Here is a 19,810-nt window from a genome sequence, read left to right as displayed (position 1 = left end):
CACTGCACGTGTCAAAGTCGAAACCCGGTGCGGGTGTTTTTATATCACTGTATTTCTGAAGGAAACGACTGTCTTCAGAAAATTATGGATGTCATTTTCATTTCATCTTGCCTGTAATGCCTGAGCAGCGTTTGTGAGCGCAGCACTTATTTGATTACAGCCGTTACTGAGGAAACCTCTATCTCTCCCCCTCTACAAGAGCCTCCTGCTGGCAGAGAATTAATTTGCATATATATGCCGCCCTATAAACGATCCGCTACCTGCAGGATCCTCACATGCAATTGCCTAGTAGCCGGGACAACTTCTTTATGTTTACAGACGTGACGTAATGACGCAGCGGCATGCTCGAATTTCCCGCGAAAACCTACCCGTACCACTCATGTGAGAGAACCTAATATATATCAATGTTTTTGAAAGTAGCCTCATATGCTCCCAAGGCTGCATTTTTTTCACAAACATATAGTAAAAACAGTAATATTGTGAAATACTAACTTTACTATTTGAAGATATTTTCAAATGTAATTTATTCCTGTGATGCAAATCTGAATTTTTAGCAGCCATTACTCCAGTCTTCAGAGTCACATAAACCTTTAGAATTTATTCTAATATGCAGATCAGATGCTCAAACCTTTTCTTTTATTATAATCAATGATGAAAACAGTTGTGCTGCATGCTATTTTTGGAAACCGTGATACATTTTTCCAGGTTTATTTGATGAATAGAAAGCACTGTGATTTTTAATGGATTTAATGCATCCTTGCTTAATAAAGGAAATGTATATTCCCCCCCCCCCAATTCCACCCAAACTTTTGAACGCTAGTGTATATGTATATAATTTTATTGATTGATTGATTGATTTTACTGGCTATAATTGGGATTTTGGGGCAAAGACTACATGGATTAGATTCAGTATTAAAATTGGCCCACATTTGATATCAATACCAGCTAAATCTATTATCGGTAGATTTATAATATATAATCTATAATGTAATAAACATCCTGACTCACACATGTCCTTCACTACACCAATGTCCACAGGCACCAGATGTCCTCTAGATTCAGGTGTGGTGCAACAACACTAGGCTGATACTGGGATGATCCCCTGGTTGGATGGACCCTGATTTTGCCCAGCTCAACCCTCACTTCCCCCAGCACAAAGAGGACACTATGCTACTTTTAGTTCATACTCCACTGGCACTTTTTTCTCCCCGCTTTTACTTTAAAGTTTACTTAAATCAAAGCCTTTTGGTGGGTCACACCACTGATTCAACCATGTCTGTTTTTACTCCTTGTCAAAAAAGTAACATATGCTAGTGCCGTCACCTACTGTAGAACAGTGCCGAGCTCTGCCGCCCAGATGATGGCTAGACCTTTAAAACAGCTCTTGTGTGAACCCTGCATAACCCTGCCATCCTGGCTTTGTGCTTTTGTCGTTGTGTGGAGGGGAGTATGAGTTTTTCTGTATGTTGAAAAATGGCTCTGAAATATTTCATCATATCAGACTGAATTGAGCTCTTGGTCTTTTTGTCTGTGCTCTCCCTTCAGAGTGACCAGCAAAGTAAGCTTTCTGCTCAGGGCTCAGGGTGTTCTCTGATACACTCCCCTAAACATGTCACAACAAGACCTGCATCTCGTCCAGACTGCAGAGAGGAATGACAGAAAAGAACCAAGGAGGCAGGGAGAGATATGATTAGATTACTGTACTACTGTAGGTCTACTCTAGGTACTGTAAAAAAATTAATATATATCATAATATATAAAACTACACATATAAATATAAAATTATATACAGAGAGAATTAAAAAATATTATTTAAATAAGTACTATATAGTAAATGATTAATGTTATTATAACAATATTAGTTTTATATTAAATATAAATAATATTTTATAAATAAATCACAATTTTATAATATAAAGTATTAACAATATATTATATACAATTATGTATTGTAAATATTACAAATATTAATATTTTACTAATATTAAATATAAATAACAAATGCCACAAATAATTCACACTTTTGTCAATGTCAAATAAATAAATCAATTCTGATGCTTCAGTGATTTTAGAAATAACTACATTATAATAAACGGTATGCAATATGGATTATTAAATCGAAAGGAAAAAGTCTGAACGAAAAAGAAAAGGGCTTATTTTATATTTTGGTTGGGATTGGAGCTCTTCAAGAAACAGTGCTGTCAAAGGGTTAAATTCTTTGTTGTACTATAGAGCTATTCTTTTAAATCAGTGCCTGATGACGGCAAAAGTTATTTCAAATCTTAATATTTGTAGAAATGAGAGTCCAATATCAGTCAATAATAATAATAATAATAATACAGCCCCTTTCCAACAGGGATTCATGGATAATGCAACACACACAACATAGAAACCCACATAGATGCATGTGTCACTTAAGAAGCTCTCAGAGATGCAAAAGTTGCGCAATGACTTTTCGACAGTTTATCTGAAACTGATATCAGCAACTTAAAGGCAGGTATCAATCAGCACATAACAGCATCTGGCCTCTCGCTCAGAGTGCCGTGTTGTGTGATACAGGGCTTCTTTAGCTGCATGGATATTTAAATTAAGTGAAGAGCTGACAGTTCACTCTCTCCCAAATTGGCTTGTCTGGTAGTGAGGACGGTCTTATAGTGGAGACTGAGTCATTTTGGGTCGGCAATGACTGGCCTCTGACAGGTCTGTGAGCCGAGGGGGTTATTTTAGTCCCGCGGGGCCTCACGGTGCCAGCCAAGCCAAACTCTGCGTCCACAAATTTGCCCCACAAGACAAGGCATCATTCCTACTGTTAGATGCTCCAATCTCATTGTAGTCTGCATTTTATTGCCTAGCCTTTGTAATTTTCTGGTTCGATTATTGTGCAAAAACACTGACCCAATTAAATGACAATATTCTTCATCAAACACTTCTTTGATGTGATAAATGCTTATTTGTTCTCGTCCACTGAGTCTGCCGTGCTATCAGTGTTATTCTTGTGGCGACGCTGCCCACAATGTTATCTTATTTCACATGCTAGAATGAACACAGCTGCACACATGCCCTCTTTCTCCTTTTCTCTCTCTCTTTAAACAGGCAAAAGCAGCAGCTCTCCCAATAACACCATTCCTGTAAATCTGGTTAAACTGCGTTTGGCATTCTGCTGCACTGGGGGGCAAAGTCCTAGTAGCGTTTGTCCACAGCACACTCAGAGCAAAGGGAAACATTTACACGGTGTCAGTGCGAAGCTTTGACATACAGAGGAATCCTGGAATACTTTCCAAACCATTTGCCTAGATAACAGGCTGGACGGCAGGGTGCTGGTAGGGGGGCTGGCTCATGGAAAACTCTTTGGGAGAAGTCCTAGGCTGTTTTTACAGCCTGCAGGGCTTGAGAGTTTTCTGGCTTTGATCATGTCACTGTCTTTAATGAGATGACTACCTCATCTGAGTGAAGACACATGGAGTTGTGCCGCTAAGAATGGGAGGTAACAGCTAATGTTACCAAAGAGCCGGTATTACAAAGAATGGCCTACAAAGAATCGCTTCACTGTTTGCAAAAGTCTTGTGATAGATGTTCATTTCCAACTCTTTAATCCATTAAAGGGGTAGTTCTCCGAAATGTTATAATTCTGTGATCATTTATACACCTCCTTGTCAATCCAAACCTGCAAGACTTCTTTTATTCTGTGGAACACATCAGAAGATACTCTGAAGATTGTTTCAACTGTTTTTGTCCATACAATGAAAGTCAATGGGGTCCAAAACAACCCTGATTGGACCCCATTGACTTTCATTTCACAGACAATTTTTTTTTTCAAAATATCTTCTTTTGTGTTCCACAGAAGAAAGTAAGTCAGTGTGTAGTTTGTTTCCTGAACATCAATGTAACGATGCATTGTTGGAAAAAGGAACTAGCTAGTCACGACTGTTTCCAGAAACCGTAGGAATTTTCTCGCACATTCATTGTTCGAACCACGTTGGTTAGAACTGTCATTTATTATGTCAAGCAGGTGGTGGAGTGATAACTTAATCAGTTTGAGATCAAATGAATTGCAGATCATTGCTGTAAATAAACACAGCATCTGAGGACTGCTTCACTATTTTTCTTCTCCTTTATTTTGCAGGTTTCCTTTTCTCACTCCATGGTTCCCACACACATATGTGCACTTTTCAAAAATGGCACTTTAATTCTCTTAACAAACTAAAAGTCACAGAATGAAATTTGTATATACTGTATATGGAATGAAATATATAGATTGCACTACATGTCAGCTTGCTTAATTTGCTTAAGTGTATGATCTATTTAAGTCCATATGTCATACTAACAAGAAACTATGATTATAACCACAGGTCAAGAGCTGTAGTTCTACAGCTACACAACTTTGGAATGCTGTTTGCGAATGTTTGCTGGAACTATGGATTCACAAAACACCAAATCGTTAAACTATGCTAAAACAACAGAACTTGTCACCATAACTGGCTAACTATGCTTTTGGGAAATGCACCCCAGGCTGGGAGCAACATAACAATTATTTTTGGGTTAACTATCTCTTTAAAGCAGTGTTTCTCAGCCAGGAGGCCAGGCCCACTATGGCCCTAATAAGTATTTATTTATATTTAGTTTTATTAACATAATCTTAATTAAAATGCTAAAAAAAAAAACACTAAAATATAGCTGCACAACATTAAAATTAATTCATACATTTGAGTTTATTTTTATGACAACAGAAGGTGCATATCAGCATAAATAGGAAGGCCTTTGAATATTATCTTGGACAAAGGGGGGCTTTGGACTCAAAAAGGAGTTTTGAATCAAACTACAAAGCAGAATCTTCAAACATACAAAATGAATCTACATTGTTAGCACTATGTACAATACACTATTAGTTGAAGACAGTCAGTGTGCATATGCTGAAGCTTGATTTCCAGTGTATGCTGGTGTGTTTGTGAGAGTGTGTCTTTAGAGAATACTCACTCCTGGACTGCTCGTGCTATAGACAGCGCTGTGGATCCTGTTTCATTAACACTGTCCAAGGTCACGTTTGGCAGGTCGTCATCATCACTGTCACTTTTGATTTGTCTTGGCGACAGGCCATTGGGGTCTGTTTGTGCTGCCGCAGGGGGAGGACAACAGAGGAGGAGGTTAGTTACATGACTGTAATACACGTACCGCCCGAGGCTATTCTCAGGCCCATTCAGAAGCTTACAATATGCTACATGACACTGAGCAGAAAATAGCACAGCATTTCTTGAAGCACAACAGTGTTTCTTCAACTTTTGGCACCTTAATGTCCCAATGGCTGATTTTTATTAAAATGAACAGATTTCAGTTGTTTTCTGTTTATTATAGTAAGGTCACATTAATTGTCTTAGAAACATTATCATGCCTTCATTATTTATTTATATCTGCTACTTTTCAAATGCCCCAAAGTTAATAATGCCCAATAAAACATGTCATTTCCACCACAGAATGCTGATAAACACAGTACACTATTTTAAGATGGTGGAAATGACACTGCAGTTTATTAAATAAATGTCTACAGGGCCAAAAGGGAACAAATATAATATTCAACAAATACAATATTAATATTATAATATTAAAACATATTGGTATTAACCAGACACAATACATCAGGATTTCCAGCCACAGTAATTTAGCATATACTATTAAGACAGTAAATACTATTAATTATTTTATCTTTTAAGTTTTACTAATTTTTAAAGAGTTTCGTCATTTTTATTAGGTTTTTTTTTGTAGTTCTTCAAATTAAATGAAAATTCGAAATGTTGCCTTAGCAAGTAAATGAAATAAGTTTTTTTAAAGTTTAAGTTTTCATCTAATATTTATTTTTCATTATATTTCTGTTTTCTTTAAGTTATCGTAAATTATTTTTAATAGTTTTAGTTTTAGTTAACACACTAGTAGCAACACTGGTGTGAAGTGACAGAACCCCAAAAGGGCAGATTAACATGGAAGAAATAGGAAAAAGTAGTTAAAAATGTATTAAAATCCTTAAAAATATAAACTACGATGTGATAAAAAAGTAAACCTTAAATAAAAGCATCTGCCAAATGCATAAATGTAAAAATCTTGTTGCTGTATTATGTTACACCTGGTTACAATGTAATAATACAAGTTATTTTAATACCGCATGATACATTTCAGGTGTGTGCTTGTTTGTGAGTTTGTCATCAAATACAGGTTTTGAATTCAGACACACCTGTATATGTCAGTGTTTTAGACCGGCAGTCACAAAACACCCATCTCTGATTACTGGATCTCATTCACCACAGAACGAGAGCAGCATTCTCCCTGACTCCAAGCTTTGTTAATATTATGTGGGTCTAATTCGCTGCTCTCTCAGCAGTCTGTCAGACCTGATCCCGGATCAGAGGTGTCCGTGCTGTCTCCCAATCAGCCCTGGGCAGTGTGTCCTGCGGGTATGTCACCAGCACGGGCGATCAGATGCCCAGAGAGCGTTTAAAGGCAACAGAGCTATGCTGCCACTCGCCCTTTGTTTCTAGGGTGTTGGACATAGTTATGCTGCCAATTTATGAATTTCTGTATGAATGATAAGAACACCTAAGATGTCAGCTATATGATATCAGGTGCATTTACATTTAGGTCTGTCGATTGTCAGTGGTTCTATAGTGTCATTGATTACAGACAAAATACAAAATACACAATAAATCATGACCCATACCCAAATTCCACAAATTTCCTTCCATCAAAGCAAGTTTTTGTGAGCTGCTCCTTCAAACAATGGACTTCAGCAAACCAGACTACATGCTGATATAATTAATGTTTAAAAAATACAAGTACATATATACACTATCATCTCTGAAGGATCATGTGATATCGAAGACTGGAGTAATACTTGATGAAAAGTCAGCTTTTTTCCCCTATCACAGGAATAAATTACATTTTAAAATATCTTAAAAAATAAAAAAACAAGTTATTTTAAATTGTAACAATATTTCACAAAATTAATGTTATTACTGTGTTTTTAATAAAAAAAATGCAGGAATGGTGAGCATAAAAAATCTTACCAGCCCAAACATTTGAATGGCAGCGTACGTACATCCGTAGATCTAATCAGCAATGCTATAAGAACAGACCAGCACACCATTTTTGAGGAGAACCCACTAGTCACGAATTAAGTTAACGTCACATGCACTGTCCTAACTTTATACCTATTGATTTTTACTGTTAGTCATTATCAAATTGAGCACAAAACTTATTAAATGCCTTTCCAAGGGTAGTTTAAACATCCACTTTAGAGTGCCACAAATGCTCCGCACAACTGATGGAGGATTTCAATGAAAGATTAATTGGACACATTACAAGAGCCTGGAGCTCTTCTCTCTCCTCCTCCATTCTGTCTACTCAGGCTAGACACAAATCAGTTATAGCAGAAGCTTTGCAACCTCTGTATATGGAATAATGTAAAGCCATTCACATCACAACACTATATTCCACATTGCCTGCATTACTGTGGTACTAGATCAATGTTCAAACAGATTTAAAATCATACTTCTATACTGTTGATCCCCTGATTATTTTTAGTGCAATAAATACTTTTTATAACTTCTAATTTGCATATTATTATTACAATTTTATAATTTTAGTTTTTTTTTACATTTAAATTTTGTTATTTTTTAAATATCTATCTGAATAACTTTCTTTACTGAACTGTGCAGCACATTTTAATGTGCTATATACTTTAAATAAATTATGTTAGACTAAATCTTAAAAAAATAAATAACATTCATTTTGAATATACTCTATAGTATGGATACTGTAGACAGCTACCGTGAATAATATGCCCTGTCTCTGTGGACTGTTTCCACCATAATCCATTCACTTTACCTACAGTACATAGCCTGCCTGGATATTCCTTATAAATGTCCAAATAAAGGCAATGACAAAAGCGGAGTTCATGAGAGGTGGTGAAGCAAACCCCATGATTTCTTTCTCCTGTTGTTTCCAGCCATAACCTGTTTCCATGGTAACTCAGCCGGAGATAGAGCTGTGGAGAAGGGCACACCCCCTCCCCTCCCCACCTCCCCCTGGCAACCTGTACACGAGTATGCGTGTGCAAGTGAAAGTGTGCGCTGTCCATTGTGTTTCCAGCTGTCACTGGCCATGACGAAAACATTTATTTGTGAACATTTACTTGTAAGCATTGCCGATCGGTGCACTTCAGAACATAAGGTTCATACTCATGTCTCTAAATAGTGGTAATGTTACTGTCAGTCACAATCATGTAAGCATATCATCGTCTGCTACCATGTTGACCCCGCCCAGGTCTGACCCCATTTCCTCTGTGCTGCTCCAGAGAACTCTGGGTGGAGTCCATGTTGCTATGTGCCTGACTGCTTGCGGTGCCACCCATCTTCAATATCCGCCCCACCCCATTATGCAAACCTTGTTTTTCCTCTCTTTCTTCCCTTGAAGCTGAGCTAGACACCCAGTATTTAAATCCTTCTTCTAGCAGGATGCCCAGCCCTGCCCAACCATTTGGGACAGACACCCTTCCCAGATAAACAAGAGGTTGAGCAACAAACAGCTCCCTTGTGCCCTCTGCTCGGGCCGAACACCATTTGACAGCAACACCCAGAGCATCATGGCTTAGTGCCAGAGTATTAAAACTTGCCCTACAGGAAACCAACCCTAAACAGCAGTCCCAAAGTACCGCCGGTGAGGTCTCGAGAGTTTGGGAAGGCACCATGCAAGATGAGTGCTTCTGATTAGGGCATGTGGTGAGGGGCCGAGACCTGTCTGCATGACCTTGGATGTGAGATAACTACGCAGGTCCTATGTTTGCAGAAACCACTTTCATCTCAGTAAACAATATTCTGTTTGTTAGAAAAGCAACAGTGTCTTAAGATAATGCAAAACTATGGGCTTTACAGTAGTTTTAGGTTGGCAACTTTAATTTCTTGCCCACCAGACAATGACTGTTTTATCATCCTCTTAGGTTTTTTACAAGCAACTTTTTTTCAGTATAAACATATACAACTCATAATATATGGATGTTTCTTCAACTATGGGCACTTTTAGCCCTTTGGAAAATAATAAACGTTTCACACTCTCACTAGTTAATTTAATTTGTCTACTAACAATGTCCATCAGTGGACATACATGCATTTCAGAATAATTCTGTCATTCTGTCATTTTTGTTTCCTGAAAGTCATGAATATTTCCACCACATCTCCAATGATGTATTGTGTTTATGAAATGACATTTTAAAACATTTTTGAAGTGAAAATACTTTTTTTCTTTATTTTCAGAGCTAACACGTTATGTATCCTAAATACATAGAAGTGAATTGAATTTAATATGAAATTATGGTATTTAACATGTATTTTTCTTCATAAATCACTTGCTTTTTATTTGATCTTAAGCTAATCACTGACACTGTTGTCTTCTTACATACACTAACTTTATATTTAAAAAAAAGCATAGCTATAATCTGTTCTCACATCTAAGTTCTCTTGAAAAGAATTCAGATATTTCCAATATAAAACGAACAAAGAACAAAGTAAAAATTAACTTTTCAATTCTTTTGGTGTTTTTATTTTTCCTTTCATCTCATTTTGGTCCACTTGTGAAATACTGTTAATATTCATTTACGCTATACACTGCAACGTGAGATAAAATAATGCAAGTGTGACAATACGAAGTGCTACGAATATCTGAATATATAGATAAATAGCAATGACGTGCATCTTGCCAGATTTTAAAATCAACAAACAACACCACATTGGCTGGTACATAAATCAAAATTACCGACCACTGCCCAAATGCTGGAGGCAAGAGTTAATTTCCCACCCTGCTTACCTGACTTGAAATTAATCTTTTACTTTATATGCCCACCACTTCAAAAGCAGACAGTATGTAAGGCCTGTCACCCAGCACATACTCCCTAACAGCAGGAAGTACACAGGCAGCTGAGGACAAACAGCCCCATATTTGCATATCATTATGAGCACTATGGTGCTTTTCTGTGAAAAAAAGGACAGAGAGATGCAGTTGTCTGAAGCTAGTCTTTCCCTAAAACAAATGTGAAGGAAACATGCTTTTAATCAGCTTTTAATTTTTCCCCATTCCAGTTGATTTATTTTCCCCTGTGATCACAATTTCATAAGATTTCAACATTCACCTTGGGGCAGCCTGATGCTAAGTGCTTCACTCAGGGGCACACTGGTGATCAAGTAAGTAATTCTCAAACTGTCAAGTTATTCCCACTTGCAAACCTCCGACCTTTTTATACTGCAAAAAATAATTTTCTTACGGAGTAATTTTTGTCTTGTTTTTCAATACAAATATCTAGATGCATTTACTTGAAAAGCAAAATGGCTTAAAAAGTTAAGTCATATTTTCTGAAAATTTATCAATGAAGTGAGTTTTTGCTTTAAACAAGAAAAATATCTTCCAATGGGGTAAGAAAAATAATCTAGTTTTCCCTTTGAGTAAGTTTATTTTTCTCACCTAATTTAAGCATAAACTCAAGGATTTTTTTTTTTTTTGACTTAATGTCTATGTTCATCTGTCATCTTTGACTTCATGTTCATTTTGCTTATCAAGTAAATATATATTGTTTTAAGAATGTTTAGATATTTGTACTGGGAAACAAGATCAAAAATACTGAGTAAGAAAAACATGCAGTGTATCAAGGTGTCAACCCACTGTAACTACAGTAAGTAAAAAAAAATGAACCAACAGGAATTATTGAACAATCCAGAAACTGGTCCTCACCTTTGCCATGGTACTTGGCCTCGTCCAGGAGAGGTAACATGATGGTGGAGTTGAGGGTTGAAGGGGAGCGTACGGCTGTGGTGTACATGAGGGGCAGTGACTGCACCACCACAGGGATACGGTGCACCTGGCTGGGAAGTTTACTGGGGCTGGAAGTGGGGACGGGGTGGATGATGTGCAAAAATTGCTGGCCTCTAATTCCATGAGAAGAGCCCACCAAGGGCCCGGGTGTCAAAATGGAGGGCATTCCCGAGGAGACTGAGGTGATGACGGAAGGTGAGGATGACGATGATGAAGAGGACGATGGAGAGAAGGCTGAGGTAATGGGTGAGCTGTTGGATGAAGGAGATGATGTCCGTGTCTTGTTGATGGACAGGTCCACGGGCTCTGTCTGGGTCTGAAACTGCTCGGATGAGAGCAGGTCTTCTGGAGGTTCTGCCTTCACTTTGCTGAGCAGGAGCGGCACAGCCTCCATATCAGGATAGCCGTGCACTTTGGGTGACTGTAAGGAACAAAGACATAATATTTTGTTAAAGAAATTTCTGATGGAAATGTTGAGTAATGAAAAGGGTATACATATATCAAAGATACAAAAATATTTTTTCTTCTTTATATAATTTAAAATTTAAGAGAAAAAAAAAAACGTTTTGTAATGTTTATCCTTAAGTAACAGTTCTCCATTTATTTCAAGTCTGACAGCAAAATGATTCAAGGCTCAGTGAGGGAGTCCGTTTTAAACTCTGTAATGGCCCTGAATGATTCACTGACCGAGTGAATCATATCCAAACCAGGTTAGCAGACTGTTTTCTTCATCTTCTTGACCAACTCGAAAAAAGAAAAAAAAAGATTCAAACTAGTCATTTGTTCGCAAATCAAACATCACGTCTTCGCAGCTGTTGTCAATATATATTTTTTTGTTGTAGTCTGGAACACGGACAAAATGTAGCTTTCACATCTAAAAGAACATAATCGTGGAGACCGGATCTGTCAACTTCACATGGGTGTCTGCCCAAGAAAACAGCGTAAATAAAGTGCTAGCAGACAGAGCGTTCCTCTCTGCAGCAAGCGCATACGGTGAAATGATCGCTCCTGAGCAGGCGGATAATCATGACAGAGCAGCTCATTAAACCGAGGGGAAAAGTTCTCGAATTGCGACGGCAGATGTGATAAACAGTTTGCTGCAGAATCACGTCTCGACTTTGTTTATAGACTCACTTTTCTTTATGCAGACTGAGTGGGCCTGCAGCAAATCCACACCGAGCTCATACTATTTTTACTCTGGACACGTGGAGTCACTCTGAGCCTTACCGACCCGTGAATTAGCAGTATGCAGTACAATATAACTGCATTTGAATCCAAAAACAAACAAATGTCAAGCAATTAAATATGCTGACATGACCCATAAAACCCCAGGTTGGGTCATTCAGGGTTCAGAGTGCACTGTCACAGCTCACAGGTCAGGACACATGAACTCAAGGTCAGGCTTACAATACTGATTTGATTCAGCAGGGAAAGGAGCAGCATTTTTAGAACAAAGAGACCCCTTTCTGCAAAGTGCGACATTTAACACATTCAAGTGCACACACACAGCAGTGAATAGTGAACAAACACACACAAACACATACACACACACACCGTGAACACAGACCCGGAGCAGTGGGCAGCCATTTTTGCTGTGGCACCCGGGGAGCAGTTGGGGGTTCGGTGCCTTGCTCAAGGGTCTCACCTCAGTCATGGTATTGAGGGTGGAAGAGAGCGTTGTACATTCACTCCCTCCACCTACAATCCCTGCCAATACCGAGACTTGAATCCTTAGGGTTACAAGTCAGACTCTCTAACCATTAGGCCACAACTGCCCCGTTGACTGGTGGAGCTATCATGTGATTATAGGTTCTGTAAATATCTAATTTCTCTCTTGTGGGCCAGTTAAAATATTAACATTTTGCGTTTGAAAACATGCTGCTTTAACAATAATTTTTTTATACCAAACCCCATTAACCCTTTCCCCCAACTTCACTGCATTTGAAGCATTTTAACAATAAAAAGAATTCTAAAATAAATAAATTAATACAAATATTCTAAAACAAACAAATTGGCAAGACGTTATTAAACAAATACATAAAACATGGGTTAACAATTAAAAAACACAACAGACATGAACGTTTTCAGAAAATGTTATATATCTGTTGATTCAGATTATACATATCACGTCATTTTATTATCCATTAACTTGGTCGCAAATCAAATAATAACCCTTCGGTTGAAATGTTGATTTTTCTACTTCGATTCTTTATTTCATAGGAAACGTAGGACATGTAATTTGTACAATGTACTTTATAAATTATAATGTTTTATTATAAGGTAGATTTTTTGTGAATTTTAGTATTTTAGTCTTGAAAAATGCTGCACAGCTGCACAGACAGGGTGGTAATCAAACCCAGTGAGTGAATTTCTATTAGCATAGCATGCAATCAGCAACCTACTAATGAGGGTTGTATGAAAGAGGACGGGAGGTGCCGCTAATGACCAATCAGCATCATCAGACTCGCTATCTAATTGAAAAACCTGCTTCGGTAATACCTAAGAGATCCTTTGTGTTCCTAGCAAAAGGGACAAAATGTTTCTGGTCATTTCCTTCAGAACACCACCTTGGAGCAGTAATGCAATCGCCATGATTCCTGCTGAAAAAATCACTCAGTAGAGTGTTTGTCTGTAGTGAACTCTCGTTCTAGTTCTATTGAATTCTGTGATGTACCCTTCAGGGTATGCTTAAGAGGCTTTACACGGCATACATTATTTTGTTTGTGTGTGTGTATATAGGCCATTGTGCAGATCTGTGCCTGCGGCCACTGTAGCCTCAGGTCTTTGCATCCCCTCTGAGACAAACCTCCTTCTCAAATAGATCTCATCTCCTCTCTTTACACTGTAGTCAGTTTGGCCTTGTAGAGCTCTGAATTTTGTTTCACTGTGTTTTTATTTTGCTCTAAGGCAGGTTCGAAGCACTTGAAGATAAAAACGGCAGATAATCAAGAACTGCACTCATGAGGTGCTCATGATTATTCAGATGGTATCACTAGGCGCATTTCCATTACAGATTTGCGCAAAACTTTGGCGATATTTTATAAATGTCGATAAAAAAGTATTGCGAAATGACGGCGTTTCCATTAGGCGTATTTTCAATTCGCAATTTCAATTTGCGCAATTTGAAGGGTAATGGAAACGCGCCTACTGGCTGATCCATTAGGCTGTACACATACAGTGTTTCACAATGAAATGTGTAAAGGAAAAAAAAAATCAGATGAAACTGTAAACTGTAGCAAAGTGAAACTGTGAACTTTGGTGTACTGTAGCACACATGACCTCCTTTCATATGGAATAAAGTGTAAATCAAAGGCTATGAGGTGATAGTTGTTTTGCAAGCAGATTCCTGTTCTTGTTTGAATGTCACTTTCTGTAGAAATGTTTTCAAACCTTAATAGCTCTCTCCTCTGTACATTCCACCTTGGCTCTTTACTGATGACTTTCACTTTATTCAGGGATCCTGCGTGAGATATCGGTCTAGCTGGTGAGGGCATTAACTGGGGCAAAGAATTCTGAGCAAGGTCTTGGCAAGTGGCCACCAGAACGACGACCATGTCCATGTTTGTTCGATGAGATGCACTTCAAAGAGCCATTGTGTAGGTTGCACACTTCCTGGCGCTAGGCAGGATTTCAACACATATGGATAAATATGTCTACCAGTCTTTGGCAGTAAGGAAGCAAGGTGTTGCTATGCTGGCTTGTGAAGTAGAACACAACAAGGGTACGTCGTTGGCTCTCAGACGCAACTATTCACAAGTTCTCTCTCCAAGAAAATAGTCCATACCTGCATTTGTGCTTTTCTTTTCCGTACCCGTACACCTTTGTAACATATTTATCCCTAAAGAGTGCATATTAGTACCTAAATGCTACATATTAATACCTTTTAAAAGGGTACCGCCCCAATAGCAGTTTTTGTACCTTATTTTCTGAGTGTAGGAAATCTGTGAAGCATGTCAGCAAGATTTTTTTTAAAGATATTTAAGATTAATTTATTTTATGTAATGTATATTTTAGGGCTGTTTCTCTCTTGCGGTCCCCTGGACCCCAGTTTGAAAACCCCTGATATATAGTTTATACATACTCTGATAATGCCTGGAAGAGAGCCTGGATGATCATGTACAGTACAAGTGCACTTAGGTAAGCAGCATATGAAGAATTAATGACAAAAAAGAGAGAATGACTCCCCACAGCAGTGTCTCTGCATCTGTGCTTGAGCCCTGCCAAAATGGCTGCCCTGGCTGCATTGGCCATGACTATAAGCCCTGGAAGCCTTCCTGCTCCAGCTGTGGCTCTCCACGTCAGGGCTGCTCCACACACACACACACACACACACACACAAGCGCCTGGGAGTAATTAGGGGTATCTCAGTGAGGGGGTGGGATTGTGAGGGGTGAAAGAAGTAGAGGGTGGTATGGGAGTGTAGATAGGAGGTTAGGACAAAAATTGTATGAAAAACAACTGTTCTCTTACCCCTCTCTCAGATTCCAGAGGTTCTGCTTTGACTCGGACTGCAGGCATTCCGTCTAGCATTAACATCCTGTTATTGATGGCGTCTGCGAGCCGAGAGAGAGAGAGAGAAAAAGAGAAAGGCATGAGAAAGCTGCTGCGTCTGACTCCTCTCACCTTTTCCGTGACTGAAACAGACCTAGCTAGCTCCGAACAATAGCACAGGCTACAATGCAACAGGCAATGATGTCATCAAGGTATGCAGTTAGTAAACAGTTCAGGTTTATGGCCGAGGGTAAACAAACACATCTGGGCTGTATGTTGGCTGGTATTTTACACCTAAATGGTTGTGAAGAGTGAGTGACACAGAATGTAGCATAGTAAGAAAGCCATAACACTGAATCATGTCAATGCTGAGAGAATACAGGATAAATACAGTATGAAGTATGGTTTTATATGAATAAACACAGATAATTCTATCCCCCTTGAATCCCAAAGCCACTCCATCAGCTAAGGCAACATGTTATGGTTACTCTATTCTGTGCCTGGTTAAAAATAAACCAAAAAAACAATAAATCAAAATGTTCACTGATGATTTTTAGTTACATATCACATATATCTTGAAGCTAAAATGGTCAAATTAAACATATACCTTTTGTGATTTTATTAGCTTTCAGTTAGCAAGCTAATAGCTAGTGCTGGGTGATATACCAGTTATTGGTGATGTACCAACTACACACACGGTAGCATTTTATGTAGCATAATTTCAAAAAGCTAAGGTCAGACAATTCTGTTATTGCTTCAAATTTTGAAATTATACAATCTATTTTACATTAAAAAAATGTAGCATGTTTGTTTGGATTGTGATTAAAATGCAGTGGTTCTGCAACTCATTTCATGTATTCTGATTCGTACAAAGGCACAGTCAGGGAAAAACCGTGATAAATTGTGGAACCGTCAGAATCCTAAAAAAAAAACAGTGATACAGATTTTTGGTCAAACCACCCAGAACTGCTAATAGCAATAAAAGGAAAGCTCTACTGAATAGCTTGAAACGTTTTTGATTGCACTTAGTCTTGCAACCAATCAGCATTTACGTGTCCGTAAGTTTTGCCTCTTTGTCGCCATCTCTGTTAGAAACCTGCAATTGCAGTTATTTGTGGAATTATCATCTTTACATGAGTTGCGCATCGGCATGGCTCCTCAGCGCGGATGAATGTAATGTTTTGAGGAGTATGTGTGGCTGTCAGTCACCGCACCGGTGTGGATACTGTACTTCGGAATCACAGATTCTACGTCTTGGAAGTATGACCAAATAAGAATTTTCACCGGAAAATGTAATTTGAACAAGTAACATGTCTGCCACTTTTGTTCTGACCAACTGAGAAAAAAAAAGCATTACAATAAATCGCACTACCAATGGTGATTAAATCTAACGATAGCTTAAAACGTCTTTTGCTTTTGACTACAGGTGAATCTCCAGTTGTCACTGATGATTGGAGTTTGGACCTTTCTGGATTACAATCTGCCATCAAAATAAGTTTAATTATTCCAGCTGCTGTGAGAAAAGGCTATATATGATCTGTCACCTGCAGTATCCTCACATACGACATAGCCTACTAGCCGGGACTCCTTCTTAATGTATACAGACGTGACAATGACGCAAAGTCAAACGGTGGCAAACTTGTATTTCCGGCGGAAACCTATCAGTACCACTCAAATTAGAACACATTATTACAAGCTTATCATTGTGAATTGGGCTAAGGTAAGGAGATAGTTTTGAACACTGGCTGGTTATGTACTTGCTCAAAAATTGATTTTGGATCATTTTTAACCAAAAAAAATTACGGACTGCAGCTACGATATAGGGATTATAATGGAAGAAAAATTGAAAAAAAAGCTCCCTTTAAAAAGATAAAATGAGTCTAATCCAGCCAAATAAGTAAATAAATAATTGGATAATGCTAAGAAAATCAGTTGTCAGTGTCAATTGTCTTTTTAGACATTGTAAAAGCATTGCTTGCACAACTCAACATGATATAGAATTATATTCAAAGTAACCTCAAGACAGTTTGCTTGAGTAGCTGAATGTGGATACAAAAGACTGATTGATTGATTGATTGATTGATTGATTCAGTCATTTATTTATTTATTTAAAAAGAGACATTGTACATTATAAAAACATTAAAGTAAATGCAAATGTACCCAAATTAGCCAAAAGGCAAATTTTCAGAAGTCCCTCTGTCTGGTGTTTTTATGCAGGAAAAAAAAGAATAGAGTAAAATATAAAGCATATAGAACTCAGTTAAACAGCACATCCTGTATAATATACTTAAATGATAAAAAATATAGTATAAATACGGTCTTGCTGCAGAAAAAAAACAACATCATTAACAACTTTATTGTGTTGTTATTAATATTGTTATTAATATGCCAATTCCTAAAATATTTGAATAATTAATAATATTAAAAATAGGATGTATGTCCTAAATCTCATCAAAATCCATCCTTGACCACCTTTGAAAGTGTTTTCAGTGATCCGTTCACCGGAAACTCATTAATGCCAGGTTTAAAGGGGTGTAAAGGGGGCCTGTAGATAGGAAAGAACATGTAGCATCACCTAGGCGACCAGCTCCATGTCTGTATAGAGCTAGTGATAGCAAACACGTGCACTCACTCATACAAAACATACACACACATCTACATACGTGCACGCAAACTGCTATCACAGTCTCCTGACATTTCTCTTCTTGTATATTCACACAAACGACAAGACTTTCTAACAGAATCCATGTCTTTGTGCAAACTCCCCTCAGGCTTCTGAGCCTTGGAACAAAGACTCCAGCCTTGTTACAGCTCTGTGCTTTACAGTGGGCATTGCTCTACCAGACTCTCTCACACATGAAAAAGTGGCCATCTCCCTCAACATCCAAGGGATGCACAATGACAGCTTTAATGAACTGGTGGAATCTGATTACAAGTTAATATGGCTCTTGGAGCACTGCATGATGGGGAGATGAGATGCTCCAGCACTCCCACAGACAGTTTCTCTCCCCCGTCTACTCAATTTACCATGTTTAACACCATAAAGGCACAGTAATAGACGCATGAGCATCTTGGGAAATGCAATATTCATGTTTCCTCATGTTTGTTTGGGTTTCGCCTGTCGGAAGGGACAAGCTCGCACACAAACAAACAGATAGATGACTTGTCTTGAGGATAGAAAATAGTGAGCATAACTCTCTGCCTGTCAAAATTACTTACTTAGATGTGACAGATGCTCCTATGATCCACAGACGAGTGTTGCAAACACGGTCAGTATGGTTTTCGGAGTTGTTACAACTCTTAGAAAAGGGAACCTTATGAAACAGCCAATCACAACAATGCGATTGTTGCTCAGAGGGATGTGTCCCTAAGTAACCCGTGCACTTATTATTTTAGCAGCAGCACATGATGGAATGCAAGCAAAGCAGATACGCCTTAAACATCTCTATTACACTTCACTCCTGGCATGGGCGGCAGGAAATGAGGCCCAGTTCTCGACTCAGCACTTGGGCTGAACCCATTCTGGTGAAGATGAGAGAACACTACGGTCCACCGGATGAACCAACATTTTCATGTTTTTACAGGCAGTGTTCACTTTCACACAGTTATTGTTTTGGTAGTGATTGTGCTTTGACAAAAAAAAAATAGCTAATATTTTGCATGTCGTGTTTAATCATTTTTATCTTAATTTATACATAAAAAAAAAAATGGTATAGTTTTACTGAGAAAAATAACATGCAAAATGACAAAACCCTGTGTCAAACAGTAAACAGATCCAACTATTTTCCAACATTTTGAAAAATGTATAACAATTAAATATCTGAACATATCAAAAACGTTTTTACATACACTACTGTTGAAAAGTTTTGGGTCAGTAAGAATTTAATTTTGAAACAGAAATAAGTTAATATATTTATTATTTATTCAGCAAGAAGGCATTAGGGCTGTCCAAACAAAAATAGAATTTTGAATATTCGTCGAAATTAAAATTAAAATCCACATTCGAATGCAAAAACATTGCATTCGAATTTTAGGTGTGCGTCAGACAGCCTTATCAGTGGCGCACGAAATGCGACGACGATGTAAGTGTCATTGCATTTTAATGTTTTTGTTAGTCTATCCAGTTGAACGCACTAGATGCGGAGCTGCTACGTTGCTCATTCAAAATATTGCGGGGAAAAAAGAACATCAATGTGGAGATGATGTTTTCGTCAAAACCGAAACCAAACCATTCACACAGAACGCATATTTATCACATTTTCTAGAGGGACATCTATCACCGTTGCACTCGCGTCTCGCACAAGAGAGCGGCATGTTTAGAAAGCTATGGAAAATTAATATAAGTTCAACTTTTTAAAAACATGTCTCAAGACTTTATGGCGGTTTTTCCCCATCCCACTGCATCTCATGTTTTTACATGAAGAAAGTACTCTTTGTGATTGGTTTTCGGTCCTTTGTATTAAACTATACATACATG

At 38.0% G+C, this 19,810-nt stretch overlaps 1 protein-coding gene across 1 annotated transcript in view; it reads right to left on the bottom strand.

The window, feature by feature from the left end:
• The window catches only part of LOC107681319 (Krueppel-like factor 12), a 20,435-nt gene extending 5,001 nt beyond the window's left edge, over window positions 1-15,434 (bottom strand). The window contains exons 1-3 of the mRNA XM_016477600.1: window positions 15,313-15,434; window positions 10,762-11,263; window positions 4,975-5,110 (exon numbers count right to left, since the gene is read on the bottom strand). Of these exons, the coding sequence (XP_016333086.1) occupies window positions 4,975-5,110; window positions 10,762-11,263; window positions 15,313-15,378 (704 nt within the window). The 5' untranslated portion in view covers window positions 15,379-15,434. The remainder of the gene's footprint in view (window positions 1-4,974; window positions 5,111-10,761; window positions 11,264-15,312) is intronic.
• Between the last annotated feature and the right edge of the window lie 4,376 nt (window positions 15,435-19,810).

Source organism: Sinocyclocheilus anshuiensis, unplaced genomic scaffold (genome assembly GCF_001515605.1).
Source record: "Sinocyclocheilus anshuiensis isolate Anshui unplaced genomic scaffold, SAMN03320099.WGS_v1.1 scaffold1620, whole genome shotgun sequence".
NCBI lineage: Eukaryota > Metazoa > Chordata > Actinopteri > Cypriniformes > Cyprinidae > Sinocyclocheilus > Sinocyclocheilus anshuiensis.
This window is presented reverse-complemented; position numbering and strand designations above follow the sequence as displayed.